The 15,440-nt window shown below is 43.2% G+C and overlaps 2 protein-coding genes across 2 annotated transcripts; both read left to right on the top strand.

Annotated features, from left to right (window-relative positions):
- The first annotated feature begins 544 nt into the window (after positions 1-544).
- LOC133415127 (uncharacterized) lies at positions 545-4,723 on the top strand. The gene is made up of 6 exons (XM_061700956.1): positions 545-588; positions 1,404-2,465; positions 2,569-2,663; positions 3,975-4,199; positions 4,268-4,445; positions 4,632-4,723. The coding sequence occupies exons 1-6, from the start codon at positions 567-569 to the stop codon at positions 4,721-4,723; spliced, it is 1,674 nt and encodes a 557-aa protein (XP_061556940.1). The 5' UTR covers positions 545-566.
- Positions 4,724-7,914: 3,191 nt separating this feature from the next.
- LOC133414459 (uncharacterized) lies at positions 7,915-15,437 on the top strand. Its single transcript, XM_061699821.1, has 8 exons — positions 7,915-8,171; positions 9,977-10,732; positions 11,160-11,254; positions 11,330-11,377; positions 12,937-13,161; positions 13,604-13,781; positions 14,673-14,846; positions 15,250-15,437. The coding sequence occupies exons 1-8, from the start codon at positions 8,039-8,041 to the stop codon at positions 15,339-15,341; spliced, it is 1,701 nt and encodes a 566-aa protein (XP_061555805.1). The 5' UTR covers positions 7,915-8,038; the 3' UTR covers positions 15,342-15,437.
- Positions 15,438-15,440: the final 3 nt, after the last annotated feature.

The following is a 15,440-nucleotide window of genomic DNA, read 5'->3' as shown; positions in this document are numbered from 1 at the left end:
TCACAGACCAGATGACTGCAAAAACAAATAAAATGTCTTGTTACGATTACATTGTAATGTTTGTGGTGCAAATTCATCATAATGTATGTAGTTTGTGGTCTTCCAGCAAGTGCAGTTGTCGCTGTCTCTGGCGCCATCTGGCGTACAGTTGAAAAAAGCGTTACATCCGGTTACCTTTACAATTTTTTACAATTTACCTTTTTTTTTGTCTTAACAGTCACAATTAGCAGTGTTTAAATGTTCGATAAAATAATTTGACTGGGGCCTTACTGCTACTCTGACACCGTAATTAGTATCCTTTGGTGGTTTTTAAACGTGGGCACGAGTGTGTGTGCGCCCCCTTGCTGACGTCCCCACCAGTACCACAACAGTGCTTTTGACGTGTCGGTGACGAAAAAGGAGCACAACCTTGAAATTTGGGACGACAGTACTGACGCAAATAATGTTTACACTTAATTGTAAAGTAATGTATGTAGTTTAAAGTAATGTGGAGTGAACTAATTACCGGCCCTAAAAAAAATAAAAAAATCGCCATCTACTGGGAGTGCTCACGAGTTTGAAACAACATGGATGTCGACCTCCAGTCAGGTGGGTTTAACAAATTATAAATTTAGACATTTTAGCTGCTATTGATATATTACGTACTTTTTCAAATAGTGGCCGTCATGCTACTTGAGAGTTGGGACAAATGCCTCCTTCAAATAGACTCCCCCCCCCCCCCATTAGGAAACAAATGGACAGTGGTGCCCTGACTAACAAGTTTATTTCGTCCTGTGACATGATCCGAACTCAAATCAACCTTCCTAATTGAAGGGACACTCCATTAATCCGTTCCTGGCTATTAGCTTCTAGCAACACCCTCCAAAAATGATTTTTACTTTTTAATGTGCTTTCAAATCAGAAAAATCGCACCGTCCATTATTGTATCAAAACGTACAGTAACAATGAAAATAGAATGCAAAGAAAAACTTTTTCACCAAGCTTTGCTTACTTCCAGCAACGTCTCCATCTTTTCGTGGACAGAGGTCCACATATTAGAAATTATTTTAACGCCCTTGGCTAGCGTCATAGCCTTAAGCGATTTTTTTCTGTTTTAGTATAGCACAGGCGCTAGAAGTTCTACCTTCGTATTGCTTCTCCAAGTCGACTACACGCACACCTCAAATCTTTTAGATTTCGAGCATCAATTCAATGGACTTCATCGCTTCTTCTCAGCATTGACTTTCTTTGGACCCCTGGTTAGAAACAAGAAATTTTACATTTTGGAGTTTTTACTCTTACACTCTTTCTCCTGTATAGTAAGTTAATAACTATGATTTGCAGAATTGTGGTAAGCCAATGTCTAAACCTGAAGTGTTTCACAGAACTGTACAAATAAATTGATATTGAGTTTCTTCTATTAGTTGCAGACACCAGAGAAAGTAGTTCATGTATGAAAGACTGTGTGGTGAGGGACCCTGAACGTACAGTCTTAAGGAACCGAGGACTACCCAGCAAGAGACGCTATGACCCTCTCCCAGATGCTGGTGGATCCAGAGAAGTAGCAGCTGAGAAGGCTGTGCGGGCCAAAAGGACCAAACATTTGAGCGTGATAACAAGGGTCAAAGCCACCAAGGTGTCAGGCAAGGCTTCATTGGCTAAGAGGACGAAACGCACGACAAGTGCCAAACTGGAGACCCATAAAGAGCGTCAGAGGGTCAAAGCCTCTGAGATATCAGTGAGGGCTGGACTGGTTAAAGGGACCAAACAGAAGACCGCCACAAAACCAGAAACCCTTCTAAGGAAGCGAAGGATCAAGACCACCAGCGTTCCAATTAAGGTCCGGCCCGCTAAGGGGACCAAGCGTAAAGCCGGTACCAAATCTGAGACCATTGTGAAGAAGCAGAGATTTGAAACCACCAAGGTGTCTATGAAGATTGTTCAAGCAAATGTATCTAAACGGAAGGCTGTACCCAGACCGCAGACCCTCATGAGTCAGCGCCAAGGTAAAAGTAATGCACAGACCTTAATGAGGAAGCACCGATGTAAAACCAAACCTGAGACCCTCATGAGAAAGCACAGAGGTAAAACCAAACCAGAGATGCTGATGCGGAAAACAAAGAGTATAGCCAAAATGGAGACCGTGTCTGGGAATCGAGGGGGTAAGGTCCAACTGGACAGGCAGATGCGTAGTCGAGGGAGTAATGGCAACCCCGAGATTCGAGCAAGGAGACAAAGGTGTCCAACCAAATCTGTGAAGACTCTCCCTGGGACCAAAGGGAGGGTCGACACAAAACCGAGACTGCTTAAAAATAAGCAGAGGGTGAGAGCCGCCAATGGGTCAGTGAAAGTCATGACGTCTCAAGGAACTAAACGGAAAGCCAGTACAAAACCAGAGACCCTAACAAGGAGTCAGTGGCTCAAAGCCACCCAGACGTCCATGGTCCAACATGCCGAAAAAAGACTCTTGCCCACGACCGGTCACGGTAAGCCGTCAACAGATGACGTGGAACTCCAGACCAGGTTCTGCTGGCTTAAAGTTTTAATTTCATGGGGTTGTGAAGCTGAAGTCTGTCTGTGTGTTTGCAGCCTCGCTTGAGTTCAAGTATCAGCAGCTCGAGAAGATCGGCGAAGGAGGCTTCGGATCGGTCTATGCGGGCTACCGGAAAACAGATTCTTTTCCTGTAAGTGCTCTTTATTGAGGCGTATATTTTAGTAGCGTCCTCTTCTACACACAAGTTGAGACGTGATATCGTGAGATACTGACATACCAAATGGTCATTCGTTACACACTTTCATGGCTGTTTAACTCAAGGACATATTTTCATGATTTTGAAAGTTTTCAATGTATTTTTCTAGCCAATTTTTGGGAGAGCATTTATTCTGTAACTCAGTAGCGCCACCAAGGAAATTTAGAAAAAATTAACCCCTGACACCACTTAGTTGCTAGCTTGTTAACTGACACGCTCACTTTATGCAACTGATTTTAGGCCAACGATCCGTGGTGAAAACTGACTCAGATGAATGCAGGCTCTAGATCAGCGATGTCAAACTCATTTTTGTCACGGGCCACAGCGTAGTTATGACTTCCCTCGGAGGGCCACTACAGCTGTGAACCCATACAAATGAAATATTACATCATATGCTGTAATTACATGCAGTATACACAACACATTGATGAATAACCCATTTTGAAATGAGAAACCTATAAAAATATGGTTTTCAACTATTACATTTCTTTTCTCAGGGGGATTGGTAACAAAAAAATGCTTGCGAATATTACACCAGAACACAATTAGCAATTCTGATTTTCTTTCGTGGGCCACATAAAATAATTTGGTGGGCCGGATCCGGCCTCCGGGCCACCAGTTTGACACCTGTGCTCTAGATGAAGATGTGGCCGTCCGAATCGTCAAAAATCAATAGGCACACCAATAAGTGTACTTGTATTTTCCATAAAACAATGATATGAAGCTCTTAGCTCGCTAACTGAAATGCTAACGTTGTACTACCAATGACTCAGGCTCTGGATAATGCCATATGCAGCTGTATAAACAGTCAAAAACAAATAGGCACACTTTCTAAGCAATGAAGGCTCCTTGTGTTATCCGTATAATGCTTTTGTTAGATGATGTGAGGCCAGCTATCCATGGTCAAAATTGACCTTGATTAAATGCAGTTTCTAGATAAATCCATGCGGAGTCAGTCGAAAACAATAACATGCACCGTTTTAAGCAATGTCCTTATCTATGTAATAGTTCTTTTGTTAGGTCACTTGCCGAAATGATGACATGCTACTGACCGAAGGCAAGCTATGACCCAAAACCAGGTGGCCATAGTGAAAGCATTAACAAATCATTGTGTCCTGTAGGTGGCCATCAAACACATTCCCAAAGATGAAGTCAAGATCATCCCCCTGGTGAGAAGTGCCTTGCCAGAGGCCTCACATTGTTCTTTTCATTAATGTTTGTTTATTATCCTTCATTGTCCAATAGAACATAAAGGGGAGGAATCACGACGTCCCCCTGGAGGCGCTGCTCATGCTGCAGGCGTCGTGCATCAAGAACGCAGACGGGAAATCGGCTGTCGTGTCTCTGATGGACAAATACGACTTCGATCAAGAGCTGGTGCTGGTCATGGAGAAGCCGGCGCGGTCCGTGGATCTCTTCACGTACATCACCAGATGTCGGCTTGGAGACCTCAAGGAGAATGAGGCAAAGGTACGGATGGAAAGGGTCCATGTATATAAAAGATTCATCCACTTTAATGGCTGTGTATGACTTGTCAGAACATCATGAGGCAGTTGGTGGACGCCGCCATCAAAATGCACGCCGTCAACGTCTTCCATCGGGATCTCAAACCGGGAAACATTCTCCTGGAGGCCACCTACGGCGTCCCCCGAGTGCGGGTCATCGACTTCGGCTGCAGCTGCTTTGTAACCGAGGAGCCTTATCATGATTACACTGGTAAGTCGACTCAACCGTATACCTTTGGGATTGTCTCCTAAAAAAAACAATTGGCGGGCGCCGAATTTGGTGCCTGGGTCTTCAGTTGGGACTTACCCGACTTAATTCACCTCTGAAAATGCAACTGTGCCACTTACATCATCTGTCAGAATGTGGACATTGCGACAGACGGGTTTTGCTCGTCAGAAAAGTCGGCTGGAACAAGTTTGGCTCTGATCAACCAATCGGAGGACGGGAAAATGCTGATGTCATCGAGGGCCAGTGCGCTGGCCCTGTGAGGACGAATTTCAAATCGGATTGGTTAAAGAAACAATCCCGTTGCTAATATAGTTATATAGGCCAGCACTACTGATTCTGAAGACTCTGGGCAGATTAGATTGAACTGAGAGAAGATATAGAGGCTGAAATCTGATTGGACTAAAAAAAAAAACCTGAACATCCACATTTACTGGAAGCAGTGCAGCCAAGCGAAACACTACAAAATGACGGCTATAGGCTGCTGGGAATAAATGAATACAACTTTATGGTTGGGTCAGGGTTGGAAATGTAGGTCAGTGCTGTTGATAGTGTTTTCACGCTGATGGCGTATCACCGCTAAGAGCACTGTTCTGTTTTAGGAACCCTCTCCTATGCTCCTCCGGAGTTCGTCCTGAGGGGGTCGTACAGGGCGGGGCCGACCACAGTGTGGCACCTGGGCGCCATGCTCTTTGAGTTACTGGCCGGAAGCAAACAGTTCGACACGCTTCTCTTCATCTCCAAGATGCTCCAACTCAATCGGGTTCTGTCTCAAGGTATTACTACGGTTGTACAGTGTTCCCTCCCTATATCGCACCTCATTGTTCACGCCTCCAGTGTATTGCGTTTTATTTATTTATTTATTATTTTTTTTAAATGGGTTTTTACCGTATACTTACCGTAATGCGAAAGGAGAGCCATCGTCGCTGATGCACTTTTAATTGCTTTATTAAAAAAGAAAAAGGGTAAGAAAACAAACATGTACAAATCACATTCATACCAACAAGGCAACAAAGCAACAGCTCACGGCCGAGATAATCCACATGCAAACAACACACACTCACAGATACTACAGTACAATGTCAGGTTGGCGGCCCCAAGTGGACAAAAATAATGCCTGCCATCGAATAATTCGTGGTATGATCAGTCGTTGACTCAATTAAAAGATTATTAGCTGCAGCCTTAGTTTGCAATATGTTCAAAAAAGGTGTTTTCATAGGTCTAATTGTGTTTAAAGAGTGTGGAAGGGGTAAAAGAAAAAGAACATGTACGATAAACGGGGCTTCACTGTACACTTTTGCCCTTCAAGCAAGACTCCCCCCCCCCCCCCGTGGTTAAATACTGCAGCTCATGCGTATTTTCATGTTTCTCTCCAATCAGATTGCAGAGATTTCTTGCAGATGTGCTTGAATTGCGACCCAGAGCAGCGCGCCACCCTGGTGCAGGTCCACCAACATCCGTGGCTCATTTGACGATGGCCGCAGATTCAATGTCACGTGGACGATCACTGGAACGGGATCTTTTCTATCCTCGCCGAACACAAATGTACACTGTCACGCGTGTCGGTCACACGTGTGACTGTGTAGTCAGGCACTCTGCAGTCCAAAAAAAAAAAAAAAAAGCACTTTAAATGATCCCTGGTGCAATTTTCTTTCTATATTTTGAGGCCACATGAAGGAGAACATTGTTTAGAAACAGAACAGAAACAGTGTTGTTTACATGACACCGGTTTGAAACTGTCTCAAAGTGGAACAAAACTTGAATAAAGTGTTTCTTCATAAAATGACATGCTTATTGCAGTGTGCAGTGAATTCTGCAAGTCCCAACACAAAAACCTTAAAACACATTAATAGGAGCAACCTGGAGTCCAATACAGTAATTAAACCATTTTCACATTGGGATTGGGTACATTAGAGTTGGCTACATCCTTAGAGACAGAAATGGACACCCTAGTTGTATTTCTGACATTCAAGAATAGAATGAAACAAAAATAGTATCACTTATTATATAAGAGTAAATGAACATGAATACTGCATACAAGAGAAGTTAATCAACAGCAGCAGCAAGAATAGTCAGCATTGTATGTAGCAGACCTGTTTTACATGAAAAACAGCAGTGGATTGACAACTATACATGAATAATATCCAAAGTAATGTTCTATGCATGATAGTATATAGACAGTATACATATGTGAATGTGCAGTGCAGCAAGAATGGTCAGCAGTATTACCTGATAACATTCAGTAGGCACGCTAACACATAATCTTCAGGTTTCAAATCCACAGCAGAACTGCTTCTCTGGATTTTGAAACATCAAGAGAATTGGAAGGCTTGGAGGTAACGCATTCACCGCTCACTTCTTGACCAAATGCAGTGGCGTGGGCAACCTTTGCTCCCCTATCAGAAGGTCAAGGTGCTACATTTAAGCACAGATATAACCAAAGACATTTTTTTTTTTTTACGAGCATTTGTTACATTTTCGGGGGCTTTTGTAGGGTTTTATTTGTTTGAAGAGTTGCGCGGTGGGACTGCATCGAATGCTTTCGGTGTATAGGTGTACCTAATGTAGTGTCTAGTGTGAATGTAAAAACAGCTAAATAATACTAAACCACGTTCCGCATTCATCCATCAATCTTCTGTAGGGCTTGTGACGGGGGGTGTGCAGAGGGGGCGGTGGCCCCGGGCATTCATCCGCACCCCCATTTTGAGAACATTACGTTTCAAGCAAGGACTGCATGGTTATACATGTCTTTTGCTCGTTTATAAAGAACATACAGTAAAATAAATGAATAAAATAGTCTCACAAATTGGAGGGGTGCTGGGATTAAATTAAGGGGTGCTTGAGCACCCTCAAAAAATGGGCCTATGAGTACAATACTGCAATTTAAAAAAAACAAACAATTGCTGTTATTTTTGGGAGGCTGGTTCCGGATGAATGCATTTCCATTTATTTGAACGGGCAAAGATGATTTGTGTAAATCCCTTATTTGCAAACTTTTCCCAACTTTAGCTAGACTTGTGTGCTTGCATTTATGTATATATATATATATATATATATATATACTATAACTATGTATGATATAGAGACATTTATTATCACGAGCATTTGTTGGTTGAGCGTTTCATAGAACTGCAATATTGGGCCCACGTTTGATGACGTGTCTTTTGCAGCTGTTCCTAATGAAGTGTCCTGCAACGAGCGTCCATAAGAGCCAGATCGTGCCTCGCGTTGACTTTTGAGTAAAACCAGCACACGTTTGATTGAAACAGCATCTGCTAAAGGCAGGCGCACACAACTTGAGCGCTTTGATCGGAACGTCAAGAACGGCTTCCGCCGAGCTCACAAGCGCATCACGAGAAAAGGTGACGGCGCTCCATGTCTTTGTCCAAAGCTGCCTGACTTCTGAAGGTCGTGCTCGACGGCGGTTTAAGTCGCGAGCTGGTGTCACGCCCCGTCGGGCCCTTGTTCGAGTCCCGCCGGGCAGCATAGGCGCCTTTGACGTGTTTGTGATCCGAGCCCCTTTATGACCGCGGCCGCGGCACGCGCAACAAGTCTCTAAAACACAGTCTTTGCGCATTATGTGCAACCATTCCATGCGGGGAAAGAAGCATAACAGCGTGTTTGCAGGCAGCAACAACAACAACAACAACAACAACATGAACGTGGAGAAGTTTCACCCTCTCCCATTCCTGCCCACTAACATCCACCCTGGTGAGTTACAAAAATAACATAAATGCATGGAATAATAAATCGACCGTGCTGGTCTTGAAAGGTGCTCTTCTTCAAAGTTGCATTGCAGAAATAGCCCAACATGTTGCAGCATTCATCCTGTTGTAGAACATGCAGAAATAGAAATCCTGTGAAAAATGTACGGTCGTATTTTATCATAGTTTTATTTTAACAAAACTCAAAATGAAAAAAAAAAAAAACAACAAAAAAAACGAATATACAGTAAATAGAACATTTATGACTTGGGCGTGCACACGCTGCAGAATGCTGTGCCGCAATGCAACCCAATTTTCACAGTGTAAAGAGTTAATAATAAACATAGAACATAGAAATATGTCATATATACAGATCTGCACGTTGATACCATGGGGCGCAATGCTGTGCAAAAATATGATTTGAAGAATGTAAAAAATGTTGTTATTTAAAAAAAATGTAAATACAAATGATAAAATAATTCTAACAATGAATAAATAAATCTACAAACACTGTATAGTAGAATGTTGTGCAGATTTTTTTTTTTTATAAAGAGCAAAACAATTTTGTATTAAAATTATATCAAAAACAAATACGGACAATATATATTCAAATACATATGTACAATGCTATGCAGCACAGGACCTAATGCACTAGTTTTTAAATTGATAAAATAGAGTAAAAACTATTTTAAAAAATCTAATTTTTGTTACATTTTTAAATGTATATAAGAAATAATAATTTTAAAAATACATGTAATTGACAAGGGCTATACAATAGTTGACCTGCTAGTAATTTAATACAGTGCAGAATGTTATGCAAAATACCGTCCAATGTGGAATGTGCCCGACGGGCACTTAGGTAATGATGATAAACTAAATGTAGAGCACAATTGTATAAGAAGCCACATCAACTAAATGGAGAGCACGATTTGATAAGAAGCCAATCAGTGGCAGAGGTCAGGTACGTTGAGTGTTGTTGTTTTACAAAGCTCAAAGCGTGGCAAACCACTCACAGCCGCGCATTACAAGGGAACAATGGCGAATGGTCTTTCGTGTTCAAATTGGCATGTTCAGGATGGACGCACAAACGCTACTTCAAAGTGTTTGATGTAAAAGGCAAGAACGTACATGGCAAGTGTACATTCTGTCCTGAAGAAAAGTGTTTGTCCGCATCCGAATGGAATGTACAGCACAAACATTCGAAGCACTTCCTTGTTGTATTCACTCTTATGGGGACTATTTTGTTGATAATACTTAGCAAGTGCAGTATTTACTAATTATTATTATTTTTTTTTTTTCACTACGTCGAGTCAAAAGTATTGACTGTTGAAAATTTTAGTCGTGAAGACAACAATTTGTCAAGCAGTTGTGGGTTGCGGTCCAGTAAATATGACATCAAATTGAGCATCCATCTATGCGGTTCTACTCTCTACAACTGGTCAGGGAAACCTGCAAAAAAAATGTGAATTTAAAAAAAAAAAAATTTCTTCACATATTTGAATATTTTCAAGTTCAGTTGAGTTACTTCCCTGGGTTATTACATTTATAAATTAGCAATTCAGTTAGTGATTCATTTAGTTTTTGGGTGTAAGTAATTAGTAACTGACTACTTTTTGAAAGTGATTTTGCCCAACACTGGTTATTACTATGTTTTATCACGTACACTATCTGGAGTGCTATTTTCTTTATTAAAACACACGCGCACAAAAAAATGGTTGTTATTTGGGACTGATTAATGGCATTTCCATTCATTTCAATGCGGAAGATGATTTGAGATCCGACTTACGATATATGACCGCTTTCTCCTATTAGTTACAGAGACCAGAGACTTCACCCCCTTTATGGAAGGCTGCGTGCTGTTAAAACCTGACACTAAGGCCGTCAGAAATGGAGCCATGCCCATGAGGAGGTTTTGCGGCACCCTCCCAATCGTTGGCGAGCCCAAACAACTGGCAGTCGAGGTGGCACAAACCAAACCGGAGACCAAAGAGCAGAAAGCAGGTGCAGCGGAGACGTCCCAGAAGGTGGCGCCGGTCAAAAGGACCAAGTGTCAGACCACCAAGAAACAAGAGACCCACCCCAAGGAGCAGAGAGCGGAAGCCGCTGAGGTGCCGGCAAATGTTCCGCCGGTCAAAAGGACTAGCAAACGAAAAGCAGCAACGAAACCAGAGCCCCTCACAAAGGAGCAACGAGTCGACGTCACCCAGGTCTCGGCCAAGCAATTTCCCGCTAAAAGGCCCAGACGCAAGTCCAACGCCAAAGCGGAGACCCTCGCCAGAGAACCCACCACCGAGTTGTCCGTCAAGGCCCTGCTGGCTAAGGTCCTAAACAGCAAATACAGCGCGAAACCCGAAGTGGCCGTCGTCGCCAAGAAGCCGCAGGTGGAAGTCGCCGAGGTGTCCGTCAAAGCTCTGCTGGCCAAGCTAACCACCAAGAGGAAGTCCAGCAACAAAGCGGAGGCCCAAAAGCAAACCAGACAGCCTGTCAAGAAGGTCGCCCAGAAGGCCGCCGCCCACCCGACCTGTCCCTGCTGCCCGCCCGCCTTGCAACAGGCCGACACCACCCGAAGTAAGATCGCGTCACCGGAGCGCTGCGGTTATCCGTTGTCGTTTGAATCCCTCAAAAATTGCACAAAACGAAACTAACCTGAAAAGAGAATCGCCGGCTATTGATAAAGCTATGCATCCATTCGCATAGTCGTTGGAATCACTCAAAAATGTTACAATTTCAAAAGAAATATCTCCCTAGATGCAGGCTCTGGATAAAGCTATTCAGTCATCTGCAAAGTCATTTCAACCCTTAAACAATCAAAACGAACCCAGCACATGCAGGATTGGGAAAAGGCCGCATAGTCGTTTAAATACATCAAAGATCCAAACTAAAAGTCAACTCCGGATACAGCTATGAGGCCATCGGCGTGATCGTCCGAATACTTCGAAAATCAATTTGTCCGCTCCAAGGTAAGCGAAGCCAAACGTGATTTTTGTGTTCCTAGCGTTGTTTGTGCAGAAGTATCAGCAGCTAGAGAAGCTCGGGGAAGGAGGCTTCGGATCCGTCTACGCCGGTTACAGGAAAAGTGACTGTTTCCCGGTAAGCGTTAACACTCGCTGTCGCACGAACACAAATCCTCATTCCCCGTACAAACTATACGATTCTATCCTGCAGGTGGCCATCAAGTACATCCCCATAGAAAAAGTAGAGAGTGTCTTTTTGGTGAGTGCATCCACATATTGTTGCGATATGCACTATATACAGCGGGTACGGAAAGTTTTCAGACCCCCTTACATTTTTCACTCTTTGTTATGTTGCAACCATTTGTTAAAATCATTTAAGTTCATTCCCCCCCATTAAAAAAAACGGAATTGTTGAATTTTTTGCAGATTTATTAAAAAAGAAAAACTAAAATATCACACAGCCATTAAGTATTCAGACCCTTTGCTGTGAAACTCATATTTAAAACTCTTCTGCTGATCATCCTTAAGATGGTTCTACGCCTTCATTGGAGTCCAGCTGTGTTTGATTATACTGATTGGACTTGATTAGGAAAGCCACACACCTGTCTATATAAGAGCTGGCAGCTCACAGTGCATGTCAGAGCAAATGAGAATCATGAGGTCAAAGGAACTGCCTGAAGAGCTCAGAGACAGAATTGCGGCGAGGCACAGATCTGGCCATGGTGACAAAACAATTTCTGCTGCACTTAAGGTTCCTAAGAGCACAGTGGCCTCCATAATCCTGAAATGGAAGACGTTTGGGACGAACAAAACCCTTCCTAGAGCTGGCCGTCCGGCCAAACTGAGCAATTGGGGGAGAAGAGCCATGGTGAGAGAGTTAAAGAAGAACCCAAAGATCACTGTGGCTGAGCTCCAGATGGCAGAGTAGCTCTACGGAAGCCTCTCCTCAGTGCAAGACACATGAAATCCCGCATGGAGTTTGCCAAAAAACACCTGAAGGACTCCAAGATGGTGAGAATTAAGATTCTCTGGTCTGATGAGACCAAGATAGAACTTTTTGACCTTCATTCTAAGCGGTACGTGTGGAGAAAACCAGGCACTGCTCATCACCTGTCCAATACAGTCCCAACAGTGAAGCATGGTGGTGACAGCATCATGCTGCGGGGGTGTTTTTCAACTGCAGTGACAGGACGAGTACGGGGATATCCCGGACGAAAACCTTCTCCAGAGTGCTCAGAACTGCAGACTGGGCCGAAGGTTCACCTTCAAACGAGACAATGACCCTAAGCACACAGCTAAAATACCGAATGAGTGGCTTCAGAACAACTCCGTGAGTTGCTCTTGAATGGCCCAGCCAGAGCCCTGACTTAAACCCAATGGAGCATCTCTGCAGAGACCTGAAAACGGCTGCCCACCAACGTTCACCATCCAACCTGACAGAACTGGAGAGGTTCTGCAAGGCAGAATGGCAGAGGATCCCCAAATCCAGGTGTGAAAAACTTGTTGCATCAGGCTCATGGCTGTATTAGCTCAAAAGGGTGCTCCTACTAAATACTGAGAAAAGGGTCTGAATACTTATGGCTGTGTGATATTTCAGTTCTTCTTCTTTTCATAAATCAGCAAAAAATGTCAAAATTCATTTTTTTTTCTCCTGTCAATATGGAGTGCTGTGCGTACATTAATGTGGGAAAAAATGAACTTAAATGATTTTAGCAAATGGCTGCAATATAAAAGAGTGAAAAATGTAAGGGGGTCTGAATACTTTCCGGACCCACTGTAGTTGGATTGGTTGATTTCAAATAGATAATTCTTGCATAGTACATCAATGGAAAAGTCCAGAAGGTGTCCTTAGAGGCATGGCTCATGCTGCAAGCATCCTCGTTAAAGAACGCCGATGGGTCCTCCGCAGTCGTCCTGCTGTTGGACACGTACGACCTGGAAAAGGAGCTGGTTCTGGTCATGGAGAGGCCGGTACCCTCTGTGGACCTCTTCACGTTCAGAACCAAATACAAGCTCGGACCCTTAGAGGAGTATGAAGCCAAGGTAAAGAAGTGATAATGACGTTAGATTCGCTACTTGCATATCATTGTGGAGTGAAAATTATTGAATTTTGAATATTGGGTCTCAAAATGGGCCCAGGTTGTACCACCTCCTGTGCTTCGATTTGGACACAATTATTGATTGACTTTAAAGGTTTTGTAAATTGAGCTGTCAGTAGTGTAATGATTCTCATCGCTGGGATATACCGCCTCCAATTTGGAAGCATTTGTGACAGTTGTTTTGTTTTTGGGGGGGTGGGGCTAGTTTAGTGGTTAAGGTTGGATATGATAACTTAGACCATTAACAATGGAAATACGCACACAAAAAAAGAAGCCTAGCTGAGCAAATTCATGATTAAGTAGAGCCATTACACTCTTAATCACTCTTTCATCCATAAGACAAGCCGGCAACAGGGTCACAAAAATGGTCTTTTTGTGTTTGTCAGAACATCATGAAGCAGCTGGTGGACGCCGCCATCAAAATGCACGCCGTCAACGTCTTCCATCGGGACCTGAAGCAGAGGAACATCCTGCTGGAGGCCACCTTCAGTCTCCCCCGAGTGCGCCTCATAGACTTCGGCTGCAGCTGCTTCGTCAACGAGGAACCTTATCACGAATATGCCGGTAAAGCGGGATACACCGCGTTTGGCGATTTGTATGTTTTTTTTTTTTATATCACTTTGTTTGTACAGAACAAAAATGTGGTTAATTACAAAATGATGATTTTAATTTTTGATTTTTTTTTTTCGAGTAAACATCCAAGGGGGGCTGCTTAGCATTCATTCAAAATTAAGAAAAGCAATCAAAATGTCATCAAATGTAATTAGTTATATTACGAATTGAAATCGTTACACTCCTATTACATTTTCAACGGGGTAACTTGTAATTGTACATTTCCGAAGTCATCTTCCCATCTCTCCCCTCACACAACGATATCTCCTTTGGCAATCCCGTGTTTGCTCCCCCAAAACCGAATGTCTGTCATAGTACCAGGATGTCATGACCTGCGACAGGCGGTATGGTACCGGGCATTCAGACTGGTGGAAAATACAAAGAAGAAAAAGTAGTAGTGGAAGATCATAAATAACGTAGATATTTAACATTTACGATTGTCTGGTGCTTTTTTTTTTTTTTCGGGGGGGTTGCATTGGTTTTATGTTTTTGTGTTTGCATCATTCCTGTGTTTGCAGCGCGTTTGCCCCCGTTGGCCACCGTATTCTGCCAACTTTGATCGCGAGGGAGGAAAAAGGCAAAAATTTAGCCCGATTGTCGGTATGTGTGTACCCCGCTTAAATGGCGATTGTTAAATTTCACGACCCAACTCTGTTGATGTCACACACACACACACACACACACACACACATTGTTGACTTTTACCCGTTTATTAAATTTGTGTTAACAGGCTCAAAGGAGGACTCTCGCCATCGTGTCGTACTTGACATAGCTGATTTGTTTGTGCAGGTCACATGGGATAAATGACAATAAACACAAAAACAGTTTGTTTGTGTTTTACAGGAACCTTGCGCTACGCCCCTCCAGAGTACGTCTTGAAGAGGCCGTACAAGGCCGGCCCGGCCACCGTATGGCAACTTGGCGCTCTGCTCTTCGAATTGCTGGACGGAACCGAACGTTTTGACACTTTCATGTTCCTCATCAAGGGCCTCACGTTGAACCGGGTGCTCTCCCAAGGTAAAAGCCGTTTTCACCTTGATGTCACACATACTTCCGGGACCAATGGAGGTTTGGTTCCTAGTCTGTCTCTTTGGAAGTGGCTACTACGTCTTGCAATCTTTTCTGTTCAACTGGCAGATTGGTCAAATTTATTCTTCTCACCAACAGGTTTTGCTAGATTAATTTCTTTTTTTTTTTTTAAGTAAATTGAAATAAACTTGGAACTTTTTGGGGTATATCCAGCAGTGCAACTCCAAACACAAGTTTTTGTCATTGTTTTCAGTTAAAGTCAGTCAGAGCCATTCATTATCTGCCACCCGGAAGTACTTGGTGCCTATTGTTGACAAACACTATGAAATGGTCTATACTGTACTTTTCCCCCTACCACTGCAGCTAACGCCCTATTTTGTTCCCTGCTCAGATTGCAAAGACTTCTTATGGATTTGCTTGACGTCAGACACGGACCAGCGAGCCACCTTAGAGCAGATGCAGTGGCATCCGTGGCTCCTCTGATACCACACACACTCACCCTCAAATGACTTTTGCCAGTGTAGCAAGACTTGTGGAGACAAATTATAAACAGCTCATTGGTGTGGGCTTTTTTTTTTTTTT

This window comes from Phycodurus eques, chromosome 16, assembly GCF_024500275.1.
Source record: "Phycodurus eques isolate BA_2022a chromosome 16, UOR_Pequ_1.1, whole genome shotgun sequence".
NCBI classification, from domain to species: domain Eukaryota; kingdom Metazoa; phylum Chordata; class Actinopteri; order Syngnathiformes; family Syngnathidae; genus Phycodurus; species Phycodurus eques.
The sequence above is the reverse complement of the archived record's forward strand: the minus strand, read 5'-3'. Positions and strand labels throughout refer to the sequence as shown.

Coding starts and splice junctions, on each gene's coding strand:
- LOC133415127 (XM_061700956.1), top strand. CDS start 567: ATGGATGTCGACCTCCAGTCAG. Junction 2,466..2,568: donor CTTGCCCACGACCGGTCACG/GTAAGCCGTCAA, acceptor GTGTGTTTGCAG/CCTCGCTTGAGTTCAAGTAT. Junction 4,446..4,631: donor GCCTTATCATGATTACACTG/GTAAGTCGACTC, acceptor TTTGCTCGTCAG/AAAAGTCGGCTGGAACAAGT.
- LOC133414459 (XM_061699821.1), top strand. CDS start 8,039: ATGTGCAACCATTCCATGCGGGGAAAGAAGCATAACAGCGTGTTTGCA. Junction 8,172..9,976: donor GCCCACTAACATCCACCCTG/GTGAGTTACAAA, acceptor TTCTCCTATTAG/TTACAGAGACCAGAGACTTC. Junction 13,782..14,672: donor ACCTTATCACGAATATGCCG/GTAAAGCGGGAT, acceptor TGTGTTTTACAG/GAACCTTGCGCTACGCCCCT.